General features: G+C 43.0%; 1 protein-coding gene across 1 annotated transcript in view; it reads right to left on the reverse strand.

Moving 5' to 3' along the window:
* tenm1 (teneurin transmembrane protein 1) overlaps positions 1-20,032 on the reverse strand; it is a 201,518-nt gene that overhangs the window by 9,242 nt on the left and 172,244 nt on the right. Inside the window, exons 23-32 of the mRNA XM_085474337.1 lie at positions 16,831-16,985; positions 13,866-13,949; positions 13,185-13,379; positions 8,167-8,254; positions 6,405-6,601; positions 5,179-5,492; positions 4,377-4,549; positions 2,686-2,930; positions 1,694-1,987; positions 216-460 (exon numbers count right to left, since the gene is read on the reverse strand). Of these exons, the coding sequence (XP_085330463.1) occupies positions 216-460; positions 1,694-1,987; positions 2,686-2,930; positions 4,377-4,549; positions 5,179-5,492; positions 6,405-6,601; positions 8,167-8,254; positions 13,185-13,379; positions 13,866-13,949; positions 16,831-16,985 (1,990 nt within the window). The remainder of the gene's footprint in view (positions 1-215; positions 461-1,693; positions 1,988-2,685; positions 2,931-4,376; positions 4,550-5,178; positions 5,493-6,404; positions 6,602-8,166; positions 8,255-13,184; positions 13,380-13,865; positions 13,950-16,830; positions 16,986-20,032) is intronic.

The following is a 20,032-nucleotide window of genomic DNA, read 5'->3' on the forward strand; positions in this document are numbered from 1 at the left end:
GACAAAGTGCGACGATAAAAAAAGGTGTGACCTTTAATCGGTCCAATCGGTGTGATTTCGCAAGGATGGATGGATGTGTGGCGTGCATTCAAGTGTCCGCTAGAGTTGGCGTAATTGGGCTTTTAAATTTTAAGATTGCGCTTTAATTATATCACCTTCATCAAGACGATCAGTGTTATGTCTTTGTACGGAGCTAAAACAGCGATGTGCCACACCTGTAGATGACTCTGCGCCCAGTTCCCAAGTACTGAGTCCTCATCAGGCGCCCGTCCAGGGTGTAGTCCTGGATGAAGGAGGCTTGGCTGTCGGGCGGGGCGTATATGTTCCTGTAGTAGCCGATGGACAGCAGCGACTGCAGGGTGTGCTTCACCATGCTGGGCATGGTCACCGCGACCAGACGATCCGTTTGGTCGTATTCAAAGACGTAGCGCCGCTGGCTGTGCAGGAGCAGCATGATGGACTGTAAGAACACACAGAGATATTCACAGACAGTTCCAACACACTGCATCTCTGTGGTTTCACGGCTTTCTCGTTTTCTGTCTTTTGCACTCTCTCTTTTTAAATTCCAATGTCACTGGGTTAAAACTTTCTCCTCAATAAATAAAAAAAATCGGCTCTTCAAAAGCAACCTTGGTTTTAGTTTGAGACCCCTTCAGTTATTCACTGAAAGCTATTTAATTATCAGACGTACGTGTCGAAAAAACAAAACGAGAAAAAAGAAAAACCATAATTGGTTTTCAGACAGCAGCGTTTTTGTTTACCGCTGCTCCCCCCCCCCTTAAAAATCTGCGTAGCTATTCACACAGTTTCAGCTGCACTAAAACAATGTTCTCTTTAATGTCTTTATTCAACTGTAAGGTATGATATTAATGTGTTAATAATACATGAAGGTGGTATTAATTTCTAGATGGTTCTGTAATATAAGCTCATTTTCACTCTAATTTTGTCTTAGACCAAAATCCTTGACACTAAATATATTTCAGACTGAATATCATGTCATTAAATATTTCAATTAATTTCAAGAGCGGAAATTATACCTTCTGGTAGCTCTCAGCTTAGTCACACACACTGTTTGAGTTTCTTTGACTAGAAAAATTCCTTATAGCGAATATAACTTCTAAACATCTGCCAGAAGACGACGAGTGTTTACTGCAAAGACTTTACTGCTGTTTTCTTTTGAGAAAATCTATTTGCCGAACCTTGAAACATGCTGGAGTTATGCAATCGATCAGAAAGAACACACCGTCTGCCTTTACATCTCTCAACTGTGCGCGCTGTTGCAGTCGTGAAGACACAAGGCCAAGTTTAAAAGGTCTGCCCAACCATTAAACTTATGGCAGATCTAATATTCGCTCTGCAAACTGATGTTCATAGCCTAAATGGAAAGCCCCTCAAACTGAGGGAAACACATTAAAAAGATACTTGGTAATATAGCACCTGTTACTGATTTTAATATGCTTTCACTTCTTTACTTTCGTTTCCCACAACTGAGACGCTTTTTTTTGGTTTGCCTTTAATCTCAGCGCCGGTTTCGGAGAGCTGCACCAAGAAGGAAACGTAAGTGGAGAAGATGTGTTAGATTTCTGCAAGCAGCAAAGGCAAGAAGAAAACGGCGACAGGAGCCCTGAAAACAAATCTCAGCAGGACCTCATCACAAGCTGTCTGTCACGTTCGCTTCAAACTTTCTACTCACTCTGTCTGCGTACGTGTAGCTCCAGATCTTGCCGTTGACCCAGGCTCTGGACGTCACCCTGTCGCTCTCGTACTCCAGCTGCTCGGACCATTCTCCGCGGTGGATGGCTGAAAGCAGTCCTCCACCTGAATAACTGATGTTTACTTCAGTGTATTTGCTGCTGGGTGACCACACGACAGGCCGGCCCAGCTGGTCATACTGAATGTGGAGGGTGAACTTCCTGTGGTCATCGTATATCTTCCCAACTCTGGTGCTTTGATCAAAGTCTATGGACAGCAGGTTCCTGTTATGTGCCTGGAAAGCAAAGCAGTAAAATGTCAGCTAGTGACAAGAACACAAACAGAAGCTTTTTTTTAACAGCATTAAAATCATCATAAATGGTGATTGAAGCCGCAGACATGCAAATATATGAATGAAGTGGCATGTCTGAGAGCAGCAAAGATTTCATTAGTCCAGATGAATTAATTGTGACATTTCCAGCAAACCCTGGTCTGCATTTATAAACAATAAGCTGCCTGGCGAACAAGTGAGAGAACTGTTTCCCGGGGAATGCTAATTAATTGCTGCACGTAACATAAATGCCCTTTTCTCAGGAAATCTCCTGTTTGTGCTTTCATCACCACTGCAGAGGTGTTGCAGCCTGTGCGTGTGGAAAGTACAGCTAACAGGTTACGAGTCATTTGACCTATTATCACCTCCGCTGACATCATCAATCGCTCAAAATCTACCGGATTGCACAACTTTTAGCACTTAAAAGTGACACTTTTTGTCCCCCTGGTTAATGTCAAATTGCACAGCTTAACCCTGCGTACTCCTAAAATGTTGCCGGGCTGCTTATTTGATCCATTCATATGGGATTCTGGGATATTCGGCTAGTTGCGTGCATCCTCTTGTTAATTCCCAATGCCTTTGTGCAGCACTGATGCCGCAGGATTGTGTTTTATATATTATCACAGTTGGCGTAATAACAGGCTGATGATTTAGTGTTTTACCCTGAGCCTGCGTTCGTAAGTGCTGTAGTTAGTCTTGCTCTGCTCCTTCCTCTGCCTCCACTCTATCAGGCTCGGGGCGTGGTCTCCAGGCAAGCTGATGTTGCAGCGGCTGGCCGTGGGACTGACTCCACCCCCGACGCCCCCCGGGAGGAGGGGCTCGGTGCTTAGCGATAGCTCCATCCCGCTGGCCAGCGTCACCAGAAATGACCCGTCGGCGCTGACTCTGTATGAGCTCTGAGAGTGATCTGGAGTGGGAAAGTGCAAGCGTAAGTGTGAATTGTGGGGATGTGGAAGGGGGGGAGGGTGGGTGTCGAGGGTCGACCGTTTGTCGTGGGTGGGTCAGACACACACACAAAAAAACCACAAGTGCACAGAGATGCAAATATGCAACAACAGATGAGAAAAAAGAAGTGTGAAGAAAACATCAGTCATTGTGTGTCAAAAAGAAGAAAAAAAATCAGCCTTGAGAGGAAATCTGTGAGAAGCGGGCTGCATGAATGCGATGTCTGGCTCTTTGTGTGTGCGTTTTATTTGAATTAATTGCTTCAATCACTGTGCTGAGTGTTTTTTTTAAAGCTCTCTGCAACATTAGCATTGTACTGCATCAGCTATTACATCTTTAGAAAGGAGGAACGCAGGAGACAGATAATGAGAGAGTGAGAGAGAGAGGGGGGGCAATGAAAGGAGAAAGAGAGGACAGAGAGAGAAAGAAGGAGAGGAAGGTGGGGTATAGCAGCTTTTCACACATTGCAAAGCATTCTGAGAAACTGCTCTTTCATTTCTGCCCTGCTCAGAGTCAGGCTTCCACACACTTTCACACATGCCAAGATGGCTTTGTCTCATGTTTAAAACACAATCAATACAAAAATTTAGAAAAAGAGGGGTGAAAATAACCATAAAACTATATTTTAACCATAAAACTTAACGCGGCTAATAAACCGAATAGTAACTTCTATTCCCTCCGCCGCCGTAAAAAAACCTATTCTGTACATATGGTTATTGTTGCCTCAGAGGCAGGCGAGGACACGGTGAAATTGTGGGCGGCGGAGAAAGAGGTGGTGCTCGAAAAATAGTGGGTCATTTCAACTTTTTTCCCTGGCAGCTCTGTCACACTGTAGCGTGGCGTACATGCATGTGTTTGTGCGCGCGTGTGTGACTGAGCGCGTGCGAGTTGGTGCAGATTTTCCCTCCCTGCAGTCCTGTCAGTGTGACAACTGCAAGAAAGCAATTAAAGGGATGACATGAGAAGAAACTGCTCCCATGAGTGGCTTCTTCACTCCACTCTCATTTTCTCCTCTTCTCATCTCTGCCCTCTTTTCCATTTTTTTTCTGCTTTGCCCCAGCAGTTGTTAAGGCATTTCACGAGTCAGTCAAATGTAGCATGTTTTGTGTAAATAAACAGCATTTTTTCTCCCCCCCGCTGCCCATTCGTCCGGTTATGTAAAGAGGTCGCATCAGATCTGTATGTGAAACTATTTATAAAAGCGGATAAATGCTTACTTAAAGCTGTGAATCTCCAGCGATGAAGAATGAGAGAAACGCAGGTCAGAGTTTCTGACTTAAACCAGAATAACAGCCACGTTTTCACATGACTCATAAATAGCCTTGTGGCTAGTTGCTGGTTATAGAAGCTGAGGGTAGATGCAAGAAATTTAAAAGGCAAAAGCGCAGAACTCATTGTGATGCTGCACCTTGTCTGAACATGTAAATGGTGTCGCTGGCAGACAAGTTTGTGCTGGTGACAAAGTTCTCACGGTTGGACGCTTCAACCTCCACCCGAGACCAGCGCTCCAGGTTGCCATGGAAACCGCTCACCTCCGCCGTCGGTAAGGTGATGTTGGTCACTCGACCCTCGCTGTTGTACCTTGGAGAATAAACACAAAGGCAATAAGCAAACAAATGCACACACACGCACAAACACGCGCAGAAATCCATCGCTCGCAGGCAAATGACCACAACCAAGCCCGCAAAAAGCACGCAGGCACACATATGCATGCTCCCGTGCGCTAGCATGAGCTCGCAGTGAGTGTCAACTATGATTTATATGTGTAATTATCCAGCTGTGGAATCTGAGACAGAGACCGACTAGGCAGTGGTGAATAATTCAGACAGATGTGTTTTTCTGCCTGTACTATATGTGCAATACTAAACACGCATGTGTTCAAAGAGTTGCAGCAGACGTCCTTCAGCTAATCAGTCACTTTAAGCAAAGACTAAAAAGAAGAAAGAAAAAAACAGTCACACCGCCCAATCCCACCCCAGGCCTTCTCCAGCTTTGTTGATGCAGAAGTGACCACCAGATGGCACTCATATTTCATACCCCTAACGTAAACCTTGTCATATGAATACACATTCATGCAATGCAGTGTAAGCTCAAACATTCAGAGTCAAGCAACAAAGCGAGAACAGGAAGGAAGGAAGGAGAAGAGAGAAAGAGCGGGGACAGACAGAAAGAAGAAGCAGATAAGCTTTATAAATAAACCACAAACTCACTCATACACAGTGGTCCAACTGTTCTCATCACTTTTGGTTGCTAGGAGACCTGTGTTGCCATGGTAAGTGATGTGGGCGATGTCGTGGCCTTGGGCGGACACCTTCCTCAGCGTGCCACTGTTGCTAAGGGACAGCCAGTACACCTGTCCGCCAGGTAGAGCCAGCCAGAGAGGCACTCCGTGAGCATCCCTCCTCACCTGGAGGCTGCGGCCGTCGCGGCTCATCACACCCGACAACTGGCCGTCTGTGCCGTAAGAGAAGTTGTACAGGTAGTGACCTGTGATCAGGTGTTTGGTGTACAGGTGGGAACCATTCTATCAGAGGGAGAGAGAGACACTGTTGAGGATTCAGCTTCTGCAAATGACAAAACCTGTAAATTTAGAAACTATTAGGTACTCTGTACTCTCAGACTAGTGATTTGCAGGTACACACACATTAACCATAACTACTGTAAATTATGGGGTTTATTTCTTTAAATTATATATTTAAAGATGAAGAAACATGTTCATTTTAGAGCTTAGAATATGTAATATGTAACTGTTGTCTGTATGAAATTTTAAAATAATTTTTTGAAATAAGAGTTTCATTTTCTCAGGCAGAATGAACCGTTTTGTTTATTAAATGATCAGAAATAACAGGAAAGGCCAGATTTCTGCAACATAAGGCAATAGGCTCACTATCTTGTGTGCATCTATCATGCTTACTGTCATGCTTAGTCACCCACAAAAGCCCACTCTGAGCCAGTAAACACCCTGATTGGATTAGGCTAACCTAGCTGACATTATTTGATCATTCAATCATTCAAAGCTATTAGAACGAGACTTGGAAGTGAGGAATATTATTTTTGTGAAATGCAATTCAAAATCATCCCAAGTTATTAAAGTTTAGCCAGTTTACCGCATTTATTCTTTATTTTTCTCTAAATGGGTCATATTAGAAAGCTAATGCTAGCTTTGTTAGCTGGTTCAGTTATCTACCTTCCTAACAGGCCCAACTAGCAGTTACTGTGTGTCAATAATTAATAACTAATTATCTCAGACTAATTTGTGTGTACAAATGAGCTTGCGTGGCTTAATCCGTTTTAATTTAGCAATGTGCAAATCCAAGTAAACACTTGAGTTAGTCAGTCTGTTAAATTTGCTAATAAATTATGAATTAAAAAGACAATTCGCTGGTATCCAAATATTTTACATGCAAATACACACATTAGGCATTGTGATAAGAACCTGGCTAAAGAGATAGAGCTCCTGGTCCAGAGGTGAGCTGATTTCCACCAGTCCGGCTGGGCTGGGCTGGGGCTGGTTGGGGCTTACAGCTCTGATCCGGATATTGCCCAGATCAGCAATATACAGGGTGCCATTGGGAGCCACTGCCAGAGAGGACGGGGCTTTGAGACGAGCATCACGGGCGTAGCCTCCGTCTCCTGATAGGAAAAACGGGAACTTGTCATTTCGGTAAGGACAGGAAAAGCTCTTTATCAACAAAATAGCATAATTCAAAGCAGCATCAGTTCTAACCACACTGAGAAATACAATTCGTTCTCCAGCGAAAGCGAGAAGTCACAACCAGTCCACACGCAGGTTGGCAAAATACGAGGATCCCATGGTGCCGCTTAAACGGTTATCAGTTTGGCTCAGGACGTGGACCTATTGGGATATGGTAACTTCCCAGTGGAGTGGATATGACCACCTTGATAGTGACCTCGGTCTTATCAGACGGTGGTAGTAGGCGACTGAATGCATCCAGATGTCTTTGGTTGCACAGCAGGATAACAGCTGGGTGAAGCCCTTTAGATGCTGTCAGCAGTAGGCCTGGGGCCTCTGATGGGTCTGTGCAGACAGCAGGGTGGCAGTTTACCTCGCGACAGCATGCGCATTATGTGTGTATGCTTTTGTGGGCGACCGCGCACGGGCTCGCATCCGTTAGTATCGGCGGGTGTGCGCTCGCATACATGTCCGCGTTCAAAGACACTGTGTGAGTGTTTACGGCGAAGGGATGGAAACGGAAAGCCTATGAAGAGAGTAATCATCTGTTAACAGCGAGACATGATTGAAAATATGCAAAGTACAACTCAAGGAATAGGGATGGTTACAGCCCATTGGCTTGTGGCATGGGAGAGACACTTCCCTCCATTTTGAATAGAAAAGAGACTGATTTTTATGAGCAGAATTAAATGATAAAATCACATCCGCTGACACTTACAATGAAAGCACGGCCTAACTGTCAAAAGAACATCTGCTTATTTGTTGGGTCCTTTTCCTCTTCCTTTTATTGCATTTCAGGTGCCCAACCATGATACAGCAACCAGTTAAAACATTCGGCGTGTGGAAGTGAGCATTTTCTTTCACCAGCTGTAATTTGAATGGATTTGAAAGGTTTCTCCTGAGCTGGTTGTTACTGAATTTAGCTGGAGGTCTCCACAAAGAAGAAGCCTTCCTATGAATACAAATATAAATACATCGACCCACACACACACAAGCATCCACTTTCTGTTTAGCCAACACACAAACGCTCACAGTCAAGTCGTTCTCTTAATTCTCCAGCCTGATGTTATAGGCGGTCTTTTCTTTCCTGGGTATTGTCATCATTTATATAAAAGTCATTGTCATATTTTTTATTGTTTTTCAAGGAGAGTCGAAGCGGCTCTTCCTAGACACTAAGATTCCAGCTGACTTTAATAAGTCGGGGAGGGAAAGTGCTAATCAAATTATTGTCCAGCAGGGACGCACGGGGCAGCCAGATTTACCCACTCAATATCAAGATATACAGACTAAATCAAATCCTCCGAGCTTCACAATGCTCCAGTTTTTGTTTCCTCTAAAACTACTTCTGAAGCAGGCCGAATATGATGCCACCAGAATTAATTCTCAAATGCTTTTGCATGTGTTGTAGCGCTCTAATCCTATTAAGCATAATCTAATACGTTCACATTACTTAATCCTGCACTCCTCACATAACAAGTGTGCGTATGTGTGCCTGGTGACCCACCAGAGAAGCAGTCGCAGTTGGGGTCTATCTTGCAATCGCAGTCCGTGGGGGCTCCGGAGATAATCGATATCTCGCCGTTGGTTGACACCTGTGGAGTTTTCAAAAAGCGACATGTCACAACGTGCTGCAGGAGGCCACTGTTAAACAGAAGGTAATGTTCCACAACAGCCTTTGTAATGTCTCGTCTCTCTGGCAAATAAGATAATGATGGCATTTCATATAAAAACCTGCGCTGAGTTACAATATCACTTTGCGTGTATCCGCTGTTCCTTTAGCCAAAAACATCACCGATGATATCTTTGGTGCCTCTCCGTGAAGTTTAGACAAACAAAGGCATTATGCATCTTCGATGTATGACACTATTCCCTTGCTGACTGATTGACAGATCTTTGGAACATTAAGTCTCGCTCTCCAAACAAATTAAGCTGATTGTCCTGATGGGGAGGCGAGCTGCAAATGGAGGTGAAAACTGTTGCAACAACAGCTTGATTTTGATTAATCTTGGGAGGCAGATGCTGCTTAACTAGCCCGAGAGGACCGTGCATTGTTGGAAGATAATTGTCAAAGATGATATGTTTGATGAAGACTTGCTTTTATCAACTTTATGATTCCACGGGGAAAGTTTATCTGAGGTGTTTATTATAAAGCCGTTCCCTACTGCAGCTCGTTTGTTTGCATTGCCAAACCCAGAAAACCCCATGTTTCCAGTGTCTGGGAAAAAAAACAAGTAAATAAGCACAATTCCCACAAAACTACTTTCCAAAATCTCCATTCATCCATCATCTGAGAGTAGAGAAAACCTTACTCCTAATTTTAGGTTAGAAGCAGAATTTCATCACCTTGACCTATAAAATACTCGAATCTAAGGTTTTACGGATCAGGACATAATAAAAGCAGGTAGATACAACCACAATAACAACACAATATATTATGTCAGTGTTAATTTAAGCCAAATTTAGAAGCAGTGAGTGAGGAAACAGTACACGTTTACGCACAGCTTCAATAAGAATTAGAGGGTAAGTAGCAGCCATGTGCTGCTAATCAAATTCACTTTGTTCATTTATCATCAGCAAGTGTGAGCACCTCTATGAAAGCAGAAGCTTTGGCAGTTTGCTGGTCTGGAGGAAGAACAACCCGTTGTTTCCCATCAATCAGATAGAAAGAGTCACAAAGGGAAAACATTCAAGACAGCTGCTAAACTTCACAAGAGTGGAAGTCCCAGCAAATTCGCCCTAAGGTCAGTCTATGCATTGCTCAGAGAAACCATAAAAACACTCAAAATCTACATCTTAGAGTCCACAGACCTAAATCAGCAAGCTAAATGTTAAAGTTCATGACAGCACAATTAGAAATAGACTGAAAAAGTATGGAAGGATGTCAGGGGAGACCCTCTTCTCTCTAAAAATAAGATGGCAGCATGATTCATATTTGAAAAGCTGCATCTGAACGAACCGCAAGACAAAACAATGTCCTTTGGACAATAAAGAACAAATTGGAGCTGTTTGTCCACGATGCACAGCGCAAATTTAGCAAAAACCAAACTCAACATATAAGCACAAACACCTCATATCAACCGTCAAGCACGGTGGTGGAGGGGTGATGATTTGAGCTTGTCTTGCACCTTGCAATCGTTGAGCCCAAAGTAGAGTGCCAACGTATTCTAGAAGCCATCTGTCTGACACCTAAAGCCTGGCAGTAATTGGGTAAAGCATCAGAACGATGATCAAAAGCACAACAGAAACACTGACAAAGAAAAGAACCAAAGCGTTGCCTTGGCCCAGTCAAAGTCTACACCTCAAACTGACTGAAATGCTGTGGCAGGCTCTGAAGAGAGCTGTGCAGAAACGAACCACAAACCTCAATGAACTGAAGCGACGCTGTAAAGACGCGAGAGCCAAAATTCCTCCACAACGAAGCGAGAGACTGATAAGGTCGTCGAGAAAACAGTTAATTCCATTTATTACTGCCACAGGCGGTTTTACAGGGTACTGAATCACGCGGTGTGTTTAGGTTTTTCACACAATGCTTCTGCATTTTGACTTTCGGTAAACAAACAGTGACATGGTGAAACAGATCATGTGCTGTTCTTCATCTCAGCCTTCTCAGAACAAGATTAAGTTTTATCTCGTGCTTATTATGTTCTGAAACGTAAGGTGTAATTCGTTTCGCCATGCAAACTGTTCTACTCACACAGGGAAAAAACAGCTTGTTTCCTCTTCACAGTACAACAAATGCTTCATCTTTAAACATGTCCAAAATAAACAGAAAATAAAAAGTTGTTGCAAATTGCCCTTAATTTAAAGCAGATAAAGACGGGCACAACGGAGCAAATGTGGCATGTAATGAGTTTGATTTTAATGCTCCAGTGTGATATAACGAATAACACAGCAACTTATGCAAAATAAAAATTTTAAAAAGCACATATTGGTTATGCATGTGTGGTCCTTGATGTCCTGGCCAAATGTTCTGAGTCTATGTGATGGGAAGACGTGCCTGGACCATGAGCGCAGACCGCAGGCGGTGCCAAGTCATCGCCTAAATACTTAGTATGAAGGCCAAGGCACGTTCACATTTAATAGAGCTTATTACACTAAAAAAAGACTTGCTGGCTAAACAGTACAAGCTGGTGCGAACCATTGAAAGTGAAACCGAGCACTTAATTCACGCATCATTTTTAAAATCAGCTTAAAACATCATGTCAGGTGTATCTGTGTGCAGCGAACTTACCTGAAGTGTTCTGTATTTAATTTCTCCTGCATCACATTGTATTTGCCTGGCTGTTCTTTGTTTCTTAATGCACTGATTGATTGCACATCACAAACTGCTGAGATAATCCCAACTCGTCATCACACACATCTAAACAAATGATCATTAATTTTACTTTACGGCTCGTTGTTACAAAGCGGTGTCATTCACTGTCAGTCTGGCACCTGTTGCTGAATAAGTGTGGAAACCTTAACAAACATGGATGGATCCATTCCTGTCTGAGTCCAACTGAGACGCTTGATAAATAGGAGCCTAAAAATGCCAAACATAAAATAGGTGTGACAAACGCAGTTTAAAAAAAAAAAAAAAAAAAAAGGTCTTTTCATTGCCCATTGCAACATGGCTGGTCGGTACCCAATAAAAAGGCATTTGAGGTATTATATGTTCCTGTCTGCCTCCACATGGACCCAGCGTGTTGCTGCACACCACAAAGGTGCTATTGATTGAGTCCAGCAGGCACTACCTTTGTGCTGTTGGTTCCAAAATGCTGCAGTGCTGTGACAACATGCTGCTACCTAATGGAGCAAATGGACAGAAAAAAGTAATATACTATATATACTTCTTTTTTCTCTAAAACTGAAACCGTACTTCTTGATTATTTTTTGAATGCCTTTGATTTTGAGCATCTACGTCCTAGACACAGACTCGACGCACTACCTTGCTGCGTAGCATCTGTTAGGCAAACAACCTGTTCACAGTGGGACTCATGATGCAACAAGTGTGAAGGTAAATTAGTGTCATAAGGCCAGATGGATTGCCAGTGTCAGCTCTAGCTGAGCTGTTTCTTTTTTCCTGTTGTTATTTCCATCAGAGACGTGGAAAACGTTCACGCGAAGAGACAAGAGGCGTGCATTGAAATGTCAGGGTAATATGGAGGAATATACACTGCTCAAAAACATGAGATATCAATGGGGAAAAAGCCTGGATATGGACTGGTTAATGTGTTAGGAATGAAAAGATGTCACATCCTTTGATGGAAATGAAAATGCTCAACCTACAGAGGGGTTGAATTCAAAGACACGTGAAAATCAAAGTGAAAAAATGATGCTGCAGGCTAGTCCATTTTGCTTACATTTCAAATGGTTCTAGTTTGTAGCTTGTATGATCCCACGTGCTTGTATGCATGCCTGACAACATCAGGGCACCTAATGAAACGATGGATGGTGTCCTGGGGGATCTCGTCTCATATCTGGGCCAGGGCATCACCGAGCTCCTCGACAGTCTGAGGTGCAGTGTCAGATGGACTAAAACATAATATCTCAGAGGTGCTCTACTCAATTTAGGTCAGGCGAGCAAGGGGGTCATTCAATGGTATCAATTCCTTCAGCCTCCAGGAACTGCCTGAATACTCTTGCCACATGAGGCCATTGTTGAGCACCAGGAGGATCCCAAGACTCACTGCACCAGTGCAGGGTCTGATAGTAGGTCCTAGGATTTCATTCTGACACCTAATGGCAGTGAGGATGCCAATGCCTAGCCTGTAGAGGTCTGTAGAGACCCTTACATGTCTGTCAGGGTGAAGCTGTTCTCATCTGTGAAAAGCACAGACCACCAGTGGTGGACCAGCCAATCCTGGTACTCAATGGCAAATGCCAGTCAGGGTCCAAGGTGCTGGACTGTGAGCACAGGGCTCACTAAAGGACCAAGTCTGTTTCTGATGTTTTGGTCAGAGACATTCACACCAGTGGCCTTCTGGAGGTCGTTTTCCATCCTGTTCCTCTTTTCACAAAGGAGCAGATTCGGGTCTTGCTGACATGTTGAGGACCTTCTACAGCCCTGACCAGCTCTCCTGAAATCTCCTCTATGGTCTTGATGCTATGCTGGGAGCCACAGCAAACCTATTGATGTGTCATCCTGGAGGAATATGAGCAGCGACACTGACACTAGCCAAATACAAATGTAGTGAAAAAAAGCCAGAAAAGAAGAGAAGGGAATAAATGTCAGTGGCCTCCACCTCTAAAAGTATTTCTGATTTGTTGCTCCTCTAGTGCACCTGTTGTTAATTTCATCAACACTAAAGCAGTTGAAACTGATTAACAACCCCCTCGGCTACTTAACTGACCAGATCAATGTCCCAGAAGTTTAATCATCTTGATGCTCTACTCTGATTACAAAGTGTTCCTTTCATTTTTTGAGCAGTATATTAACACTCTGGATAAGTATGGTCTTTTGCAACTTCAGTATAAATTTGCAACATGAGAACTGCGATAAATGCATCATTAACAGGTGCCCTCAAAAGTCTTTTTAGTGACCTGCTGGATGCGGTTGATTCGCCTCTCATCAGTCTCAGCAATGTACAGCGTGCCCAGGTGGGACAGGGCGATGGCCTTAGCTGCCTCCAAGGTGGCGCGCACAGCTGCCCGGCTCACCAAGTGATGGTCAATACCTGGAACCTGGCAGTGGATGGGACGTCCTGCTACAATCCGCACCTGCAGACTTTCTGACACCTAAGGAAATACACCACAACGTATTATCTGTTATAAAAGAGAGAGGCACAATACAGACACTTACATCAATTCAACAGAGTCAGCCACTCTGTTGAATTGCTTTGGTTTTGATCCGGTGTATCAAACATCGCCTGCCTCATCTCCTGACTCATTACTTTTGAACATGCTCAAACAGGCAATTCATTAATTTCGGAGAAAAAAGTTGAGTGACATTTTCTTAAAAACAACTCCTGCAGAGATCTGTGATAGCATCTTATTTTTTTAACAAGGTGCTTTTTTTTGCTTTCTTTTATGTTAGCAGCCTCACTCACTCTAAATTCACCTAAAGTGACAGCACTGCAATTTGTGAAAAATATGTTATTACCCTCTCTTCCACTGCTACATATAGTCCCAATGTCTCATAAGAAAGCAGATGAATGAATGAGAAGCAGGCGTATATTTCCCTCTCTTGCAAGCCTCTGCTTTGTTTCGTGCGTATTTCTCTACCTGCAGGACGATGTTGTTGTCAAGGATGTACAGGGAGTTGTCCAGTGGGTTAATGGCCAGGTCTGTTGGCCACTCTAGCCGCACCTGAGGAATGACAAACACTTATTGTATATTTCTGTGAAGAAAAAAAAAGCGAGAACAAAACAGCAAAGAAGTCCTTGGTGGCAGCTGCCCACAAGAGCCAGTTACAGGTGATACAAATAACATCTCCTTAATAACATAGTATTAGGCCTCCTGACCCTCCCTGCTCATGCAAAGGTCAGTAGCGGGCAGGGAGCCTTCCCTGTGTTTATTCAAGACTCACACTGGCTCGCTTCGGCACTGTTCCAAATGTCATCCAATAACCGTGATCGCTGCCTGCTCAAATAGCACACCCTGTCCGCTAACACTGTGGGGGTCAAAGGCAGGCAAACCTACACCAGCGCACAGCCACCCACATGACTGTCCATCTCACTCGCAGGCGCCCGCGACCGCTGCAGAGACGACGCGGTGCGTCTGAAGGATGAGGTGATTGATGACTCCGAGGACGGATTGGTAAATAAATGGATCATGTTAAATTGCCACTGACATGTCCAATTATAGGCCCTGTCAAATGAGAGACTAGAAGGTTGACTCTGAAATTCCATTTTTAAAGATAGAGAGATTCATCAAGCAGGACTCACGGTGTCCCATGCATCAAATCCCTGCTGCACACGATGTTGAACTTTGCTGTGACGGCAGGCGATTGCTTCGAGAAGCTGACCTGCACACAGAGCTGAAATCCACATTTATTTTTAAAGTTCTTTGTGTTTTTCATTTGTATATATTAAGAGAGCTTCAGCTTGCATTTCCACATCTCTTAAACAGAAAGCCAATATTATTACCAGAGATTTGAGCAATGCAGTATCTCTGCTTATAAGCACCAATGGTAGGAGATGGATTTAGTGTGTTGCTATGATACACTGCTCACCATACGTACTGATGAGAGACGAGTACTGCAGGAAAAAAAGTCTTATCAACAAAAGGTAAAAGGTACAACATTTATTTATTTAATTTTAGAGTATCTAGTTGCTAAAAACATTGGGAGATGTTGTAAAGTGTAACATTGTTTATAACATATCAGTGAAGTAGATACAGCAGTAGGGACATGCTTCCCACTGTGTTGCATCACCTCTCTTTGTTTGGAGATCAGTTGCTGCAGTTTTGAAAGCAAAGTGTTTACCTGTTCTTGCTGAATATAGGATTTCACATGCTGAACAGTCTGTGGCCTTAGAATACTCCACATATTTCCACTTGGGTGTTGGATTTGACACTGCAGGCACTCTAGTCTAGCACCTGGATTTCTTTAATGCACTGTTGTTGTAATGTCATTACTATGACAACATACATTGCTTCAAAACCTGCTGCCCCTATGTTATGTGCACTTGTCTGTACAATGATAATCATTGGAGGAACCCTCGCTTCTCTAGAAGTTCAGATTCTGATTGGTCACATCACATCAGTGGAAGTTGAATCATGGAGGCAGCAACAAAAACTGTTCCTGAGCTGTGAATTCTTCTCCCAAATCACATTTGTGTTTTTTAGCGTACTGCCTGGAAACCCAAAGATCACGGCCACTCAGTTTTTGATTTTGTCCCATTTCTATTTCTCCCGATTCTCTGAAAATATTTGAGATAAACATTTTCAACGCCTCCCCTTCTTTTTCAATTATTTATTGAATTATGTTATTTTGAAACTATTGAACTACACAGAACTGCACTGAAAAATGTCTTTTGTGCTTGTGGCTGAAATGCAAAAAAAGCCTCATATTCAGATGTTGTCCTGTGTGCAGAGAAAGCCTGTTTACGCCTTTTTTTTTCCAGAAAAGAGAGGCTTTGAGGCTTTCTCTTATTTGGCCTGACATTACTGTGAGCAGCGTGACAGTATGAGGCAGAGCCTGAAAGCAGGTGTCACAGGGCTAAAGCGGGAGACACCCTTGAGGATGTCAAAACTGCACTTTGGAGTACTTGACTATACCTGAAACCAGCTGGGGAGATAACATTGTTAGGCCTTATTTGACACCATCAAGGAGTTCAGCAGTTCTTTTTGGTTTAAAACACACAGTGACGTAGCTCTGTGTACTCATCCCCTTCCCGTTTTTTGTAATCAACACAATAAAACCCATTCATTACAGACAGCTAACATTAGCGTGCCTCGCTAATGTTAGCTGTCTGTAATGAATTTTTTGAGCTGTGTAGGTGAGTGGCAGATGACTCTGCAGTGCTGGAATAGCATTAACATAAAGGACAAGGAAGAGCAATCATTTCCAGTATTAATAATCTGTATCCTTGCAGATTTAGTGAGCTAAACTATCAAACTGAGAAGTTCAGAAATGATAGCCTAGCTTGGTAGCTTGTACTTTCAGGAGAAAGCTAAGTTGAATGTAGACAAAGTGCTACAACAGCCAAGAGATGATGAGCAAAGATGACACATTGAGGTCACACATTGTTTTTTTGTTTTGTTTTTTAATTCAACGAAGAATGAATTTGACATGATCTGAACAATGAGTAACAAACAACGAGAAGAGCCAGGAGGCAGCACGGGCCCCTTTAACGACACATAATATCCCCTCTGGGAATTCACCTGGCTTGAACATTGATATTCACACACACATACACAGGCGCTCACATCCCTATGTGTGGGCAGAGATCCCTCTATAGAGCCAGTAGCTCATCTATAATTCATCCTTTGCTCTAATAGGCTTGATATAAGTTAGCAGTGTGATCTGAAGGCTGCCAGATCAAACCTATGCAGTCTTTGGTCTCTCCTTCACACACAAGCACACATACCTTGAAGAAATGATAAAGGTTCTCAGTAGAAGAAGCTTTGCAGTGTATACTGCTGTTTAATAAGCAGGCTTATTTTTCTACAGATTATTAAAACAACAGCATTCACAGCAAATCTGCTTTCCGCTGGTCATCGAAACTCTGCCGCATTATTAACTCACCTGGCCGATGTCCATGCGTGAATCGCAGCTTAGCGGCTGCGTCGACATCAGTCCGTTTGAACCAATCACAGTGGAGAGCAAACCCCTCTCATTAATCTTCTGAATGGTGGTGCCATCAACGAAGTAGACAACTCCTCCTTTATCCACAGCAATACCTAGGCGGGTGAGAGAGAGACAGAATGAGCTTTTGGAGATGACAGAGAGAAGCGAGCGGGGGGTGAGAGAATGAAAAGGGAAAACGAGAAAACCTAAAGGAGAGAAAGGAAGAGGGGAGATGAGTAAGGGGAGAGAAGTAGAGTGGAGAGAGGAGAGGGCTTGGGAGAGGCATCCAACTCAGTTAGACATTCAGCTCAGCAAGTGGCTGTCTTATCAAAGGCACTGCACCACAGAAATGTAATTATATTTCCATTCCAGAGCCCACTAAAGGGATTAGAACAATGCAACTGGAGGAAGAAGTTATTTGTCACATTAGATGTGAGCAGGGTGCCGCAGTGAACTTTTGACATTTGATGCTTCTGCAAATGTGCTTTATAAATGAGCATCCACACTTCAAACACACGTGCACATGCCCGCATGTGCATACATGCGCACTTGTATTTGCAGAGTGCTCTGGGACGCAAGCTTTGCCAGCGCTGTTTGCTATTAACAGCATATACTTGAACTCTCCATGCAGTGGAGTTCTGCAGCAGAGAAAGGAAAAGAGGTAAGTCCAGGTATTAAAGGTCAGGGCAGCCTATGAATCATCTGTTATGGATGAGGAGCAACCTTCATCCCCGCCTCATCTTCATACCGAGAATAGGCCTTTGATTCAATAATACTCCACTACTCAGCCCTCACCTCTTACTACACCAATCTCACTCGATTGCTTTCACTTAGCATCTGTGACAATAAGCCATTTTTTTTAGCATTTCTACCTGCCATCTCCAGCGCATGTGTGCCATTTACGAATGATTTTTATTTTTTATTCTGCATCATTAAGTCACAACATGTTTATGCGCTGTGTATATAATTTCATCTCACACTGGCCTCCAAGGACTTCATGGAGACAAAACCTACTTATTGCATTTCCAATCAATGACAGAACTAAGCGGTTTAAATATAGTAGACTATAAAACAGTAGAAAGCATTAAATAGCATGACAACATAGAGTCTTATAAGCAGATTCTGTTCCTTAATTTTGTCTTTAACATTTCATCTCTTTAACCACACAAGGATATAGAAAAAATGGAGTCATTGGTTGAATCCAAGTTCATAGTTGACTCAGCTCTCTTTTTTCCCCCATAAGGGAAATATCTGACTTTTTAGCAGATAAATGTTATGTGTAAACCTCCTAGTTGCTAACTTTGTCCTTTATTGCTGTCTCACTTTGAATATTACCACTAGTATGTTTCCATGAAGTACACTATGTAACTGCTGTGTAATTTTACTAGGTAAAAGAACGAGTAATTGCTAGCAGCGTGCTGTAATTTCGACACTGTTGTGACCAATCTAACACGGCAAATTCTGCACTTAATGGAACTGACCGTGCTGCAAAACTTTATCCTCTGACAACATATTTATTATGAAATAGTGAAGATGACATTTTAACATAAATAAATACCAAATAACGGCACAACACATGAAATGACCCAGACACACTAGAGTAAAAACAGGACTGTTTTTGTGTTCGGCAACCGACTGCGAGTGTGCAACACCCTCAACCTCTGGGCGACACTTTTGAACGCATGACCTGGTTGCAGCCTGACTCAGGATGTCAATTTCTAAATGTCTGTGACGCATCTCCTTGGAATAGGGGAACTGACTCAGGTAATCGCCAACTGGTTGTATTCTGATTATATTCTGATTATATTCCCATATGAAAGCTAGCTATGCCATTTTGTAGTTAAATCTCTGCAGCAACTATGTCACTATTTGTGGATACGTTTCTGATTTTCTGTTTGATGTTCTGGCTGGACTCTGAAAGTAAGTAGTTCATGTGAATTTCTGTGTATGCAGATGAGATTTTTGCAATAGTGTTTTCACAGTTAATCAGCATATTATCACAAACAGTCATGACCAACATGTCCCCATTCATTTGCAAACTAATAGGAGACTGATGGCAGACTGATTCTGCCTGATTGTTGTTTTATCAGCGTGTTGATGCGTCAGAGTTGGTTTGAAGACAGCCACTGCATGACTGTGAATGGTCACAAGCCTGGTCCCAGTCCTTAAAGGGAAAAACAAAGTTCACAACAATTCTGTTTGCGCTGTTTTTTACCTGCTATGACTGTAGCGTGACATCAATGCCACAAAAAATGCTGCTCTAAGCTAATTAGCTAGCACTGGCATCACATATTCTTCATCTGATGACTGATAATTGGACCTTCTAGCCAAGATGGTGACCCCTGAATATGAAGGTAAAGCAGCATGTTGTACATAACGACTTCTCAGAGCTCTATCCATTGCCTGTTCGAGCCAGAAATGATGAGTGTAGTTTTGTGAACCAAAACATTAAAAAGTTGCAAAGTCATAAGATAAACAAAATATGCTAAAACACACTGTGGAGCTGAGGGGAGTTATGTGTGGCTTCCTTACTAAAAGTGACCCCTTTGACAGGAACACAGAGTCACTGAATCATTTCTTTCATATCTAAAGAATATTGATTAGTTCAGCTTTAAAAAATGTCAGAACACAGTGGAAATTTCCTGGAACAGAAGATAATTGTTTCAAGTTGTTTTTTTGTTGTTGTTTTGTTTTTAAGATTTAATGGGCTCACTGAGACATTCAGCTTATCGTGATTAAATTGGGCAGTGGAGTGAAATCATCAGTATGCAGTACAACTACTCCCCCATCATTCAGTCATCTTTTCTAGTTCTGTCAGTCTTTCTCCTTCCAAACTCTGTCACGCTGGATTATTTCGAGATGTGCCTCTGTTCGCTCTGAGAGCCCAGGATAAAAATCATTACTGCCCTTTCCCCGGGTAGCTCTAATATCTCATCCTCCTTGACATACAATAGCTTTCTTTACACATGCTTTGTGTTCAACGCGCGCACACGCACGTAGACGCGCACTAAAAAAAGTGATGCACTGCCGCCGCAACTAGATTCACAAATGTCCTCAGACCGAGCAACCCTGGACCGACCCCGTGAGTCATAAATTGCGCAGGTGGAGTGGTGGTGGAAAAGGGAGGTGGGCAAAGGGGGAGGGCCAGGGTCAGTGTGTT

Source organism: Copadichromis virginalis, linkage group LG2, assembly GCF_057382275.1.
Source record: "Copadichromis virginalis isolate Kocher_CV1m ecotype Utaka linkage group LG2, C_Virginalis_male_GT1.1, whole genome shotgun sequence".
Classification (NCBI taxonomy): Eukaryota; Metazoa; Chordata; class Actinopteri; order Cichliformes; family Cichlidae; genus Copadichromis; species Copadichromis virginalis.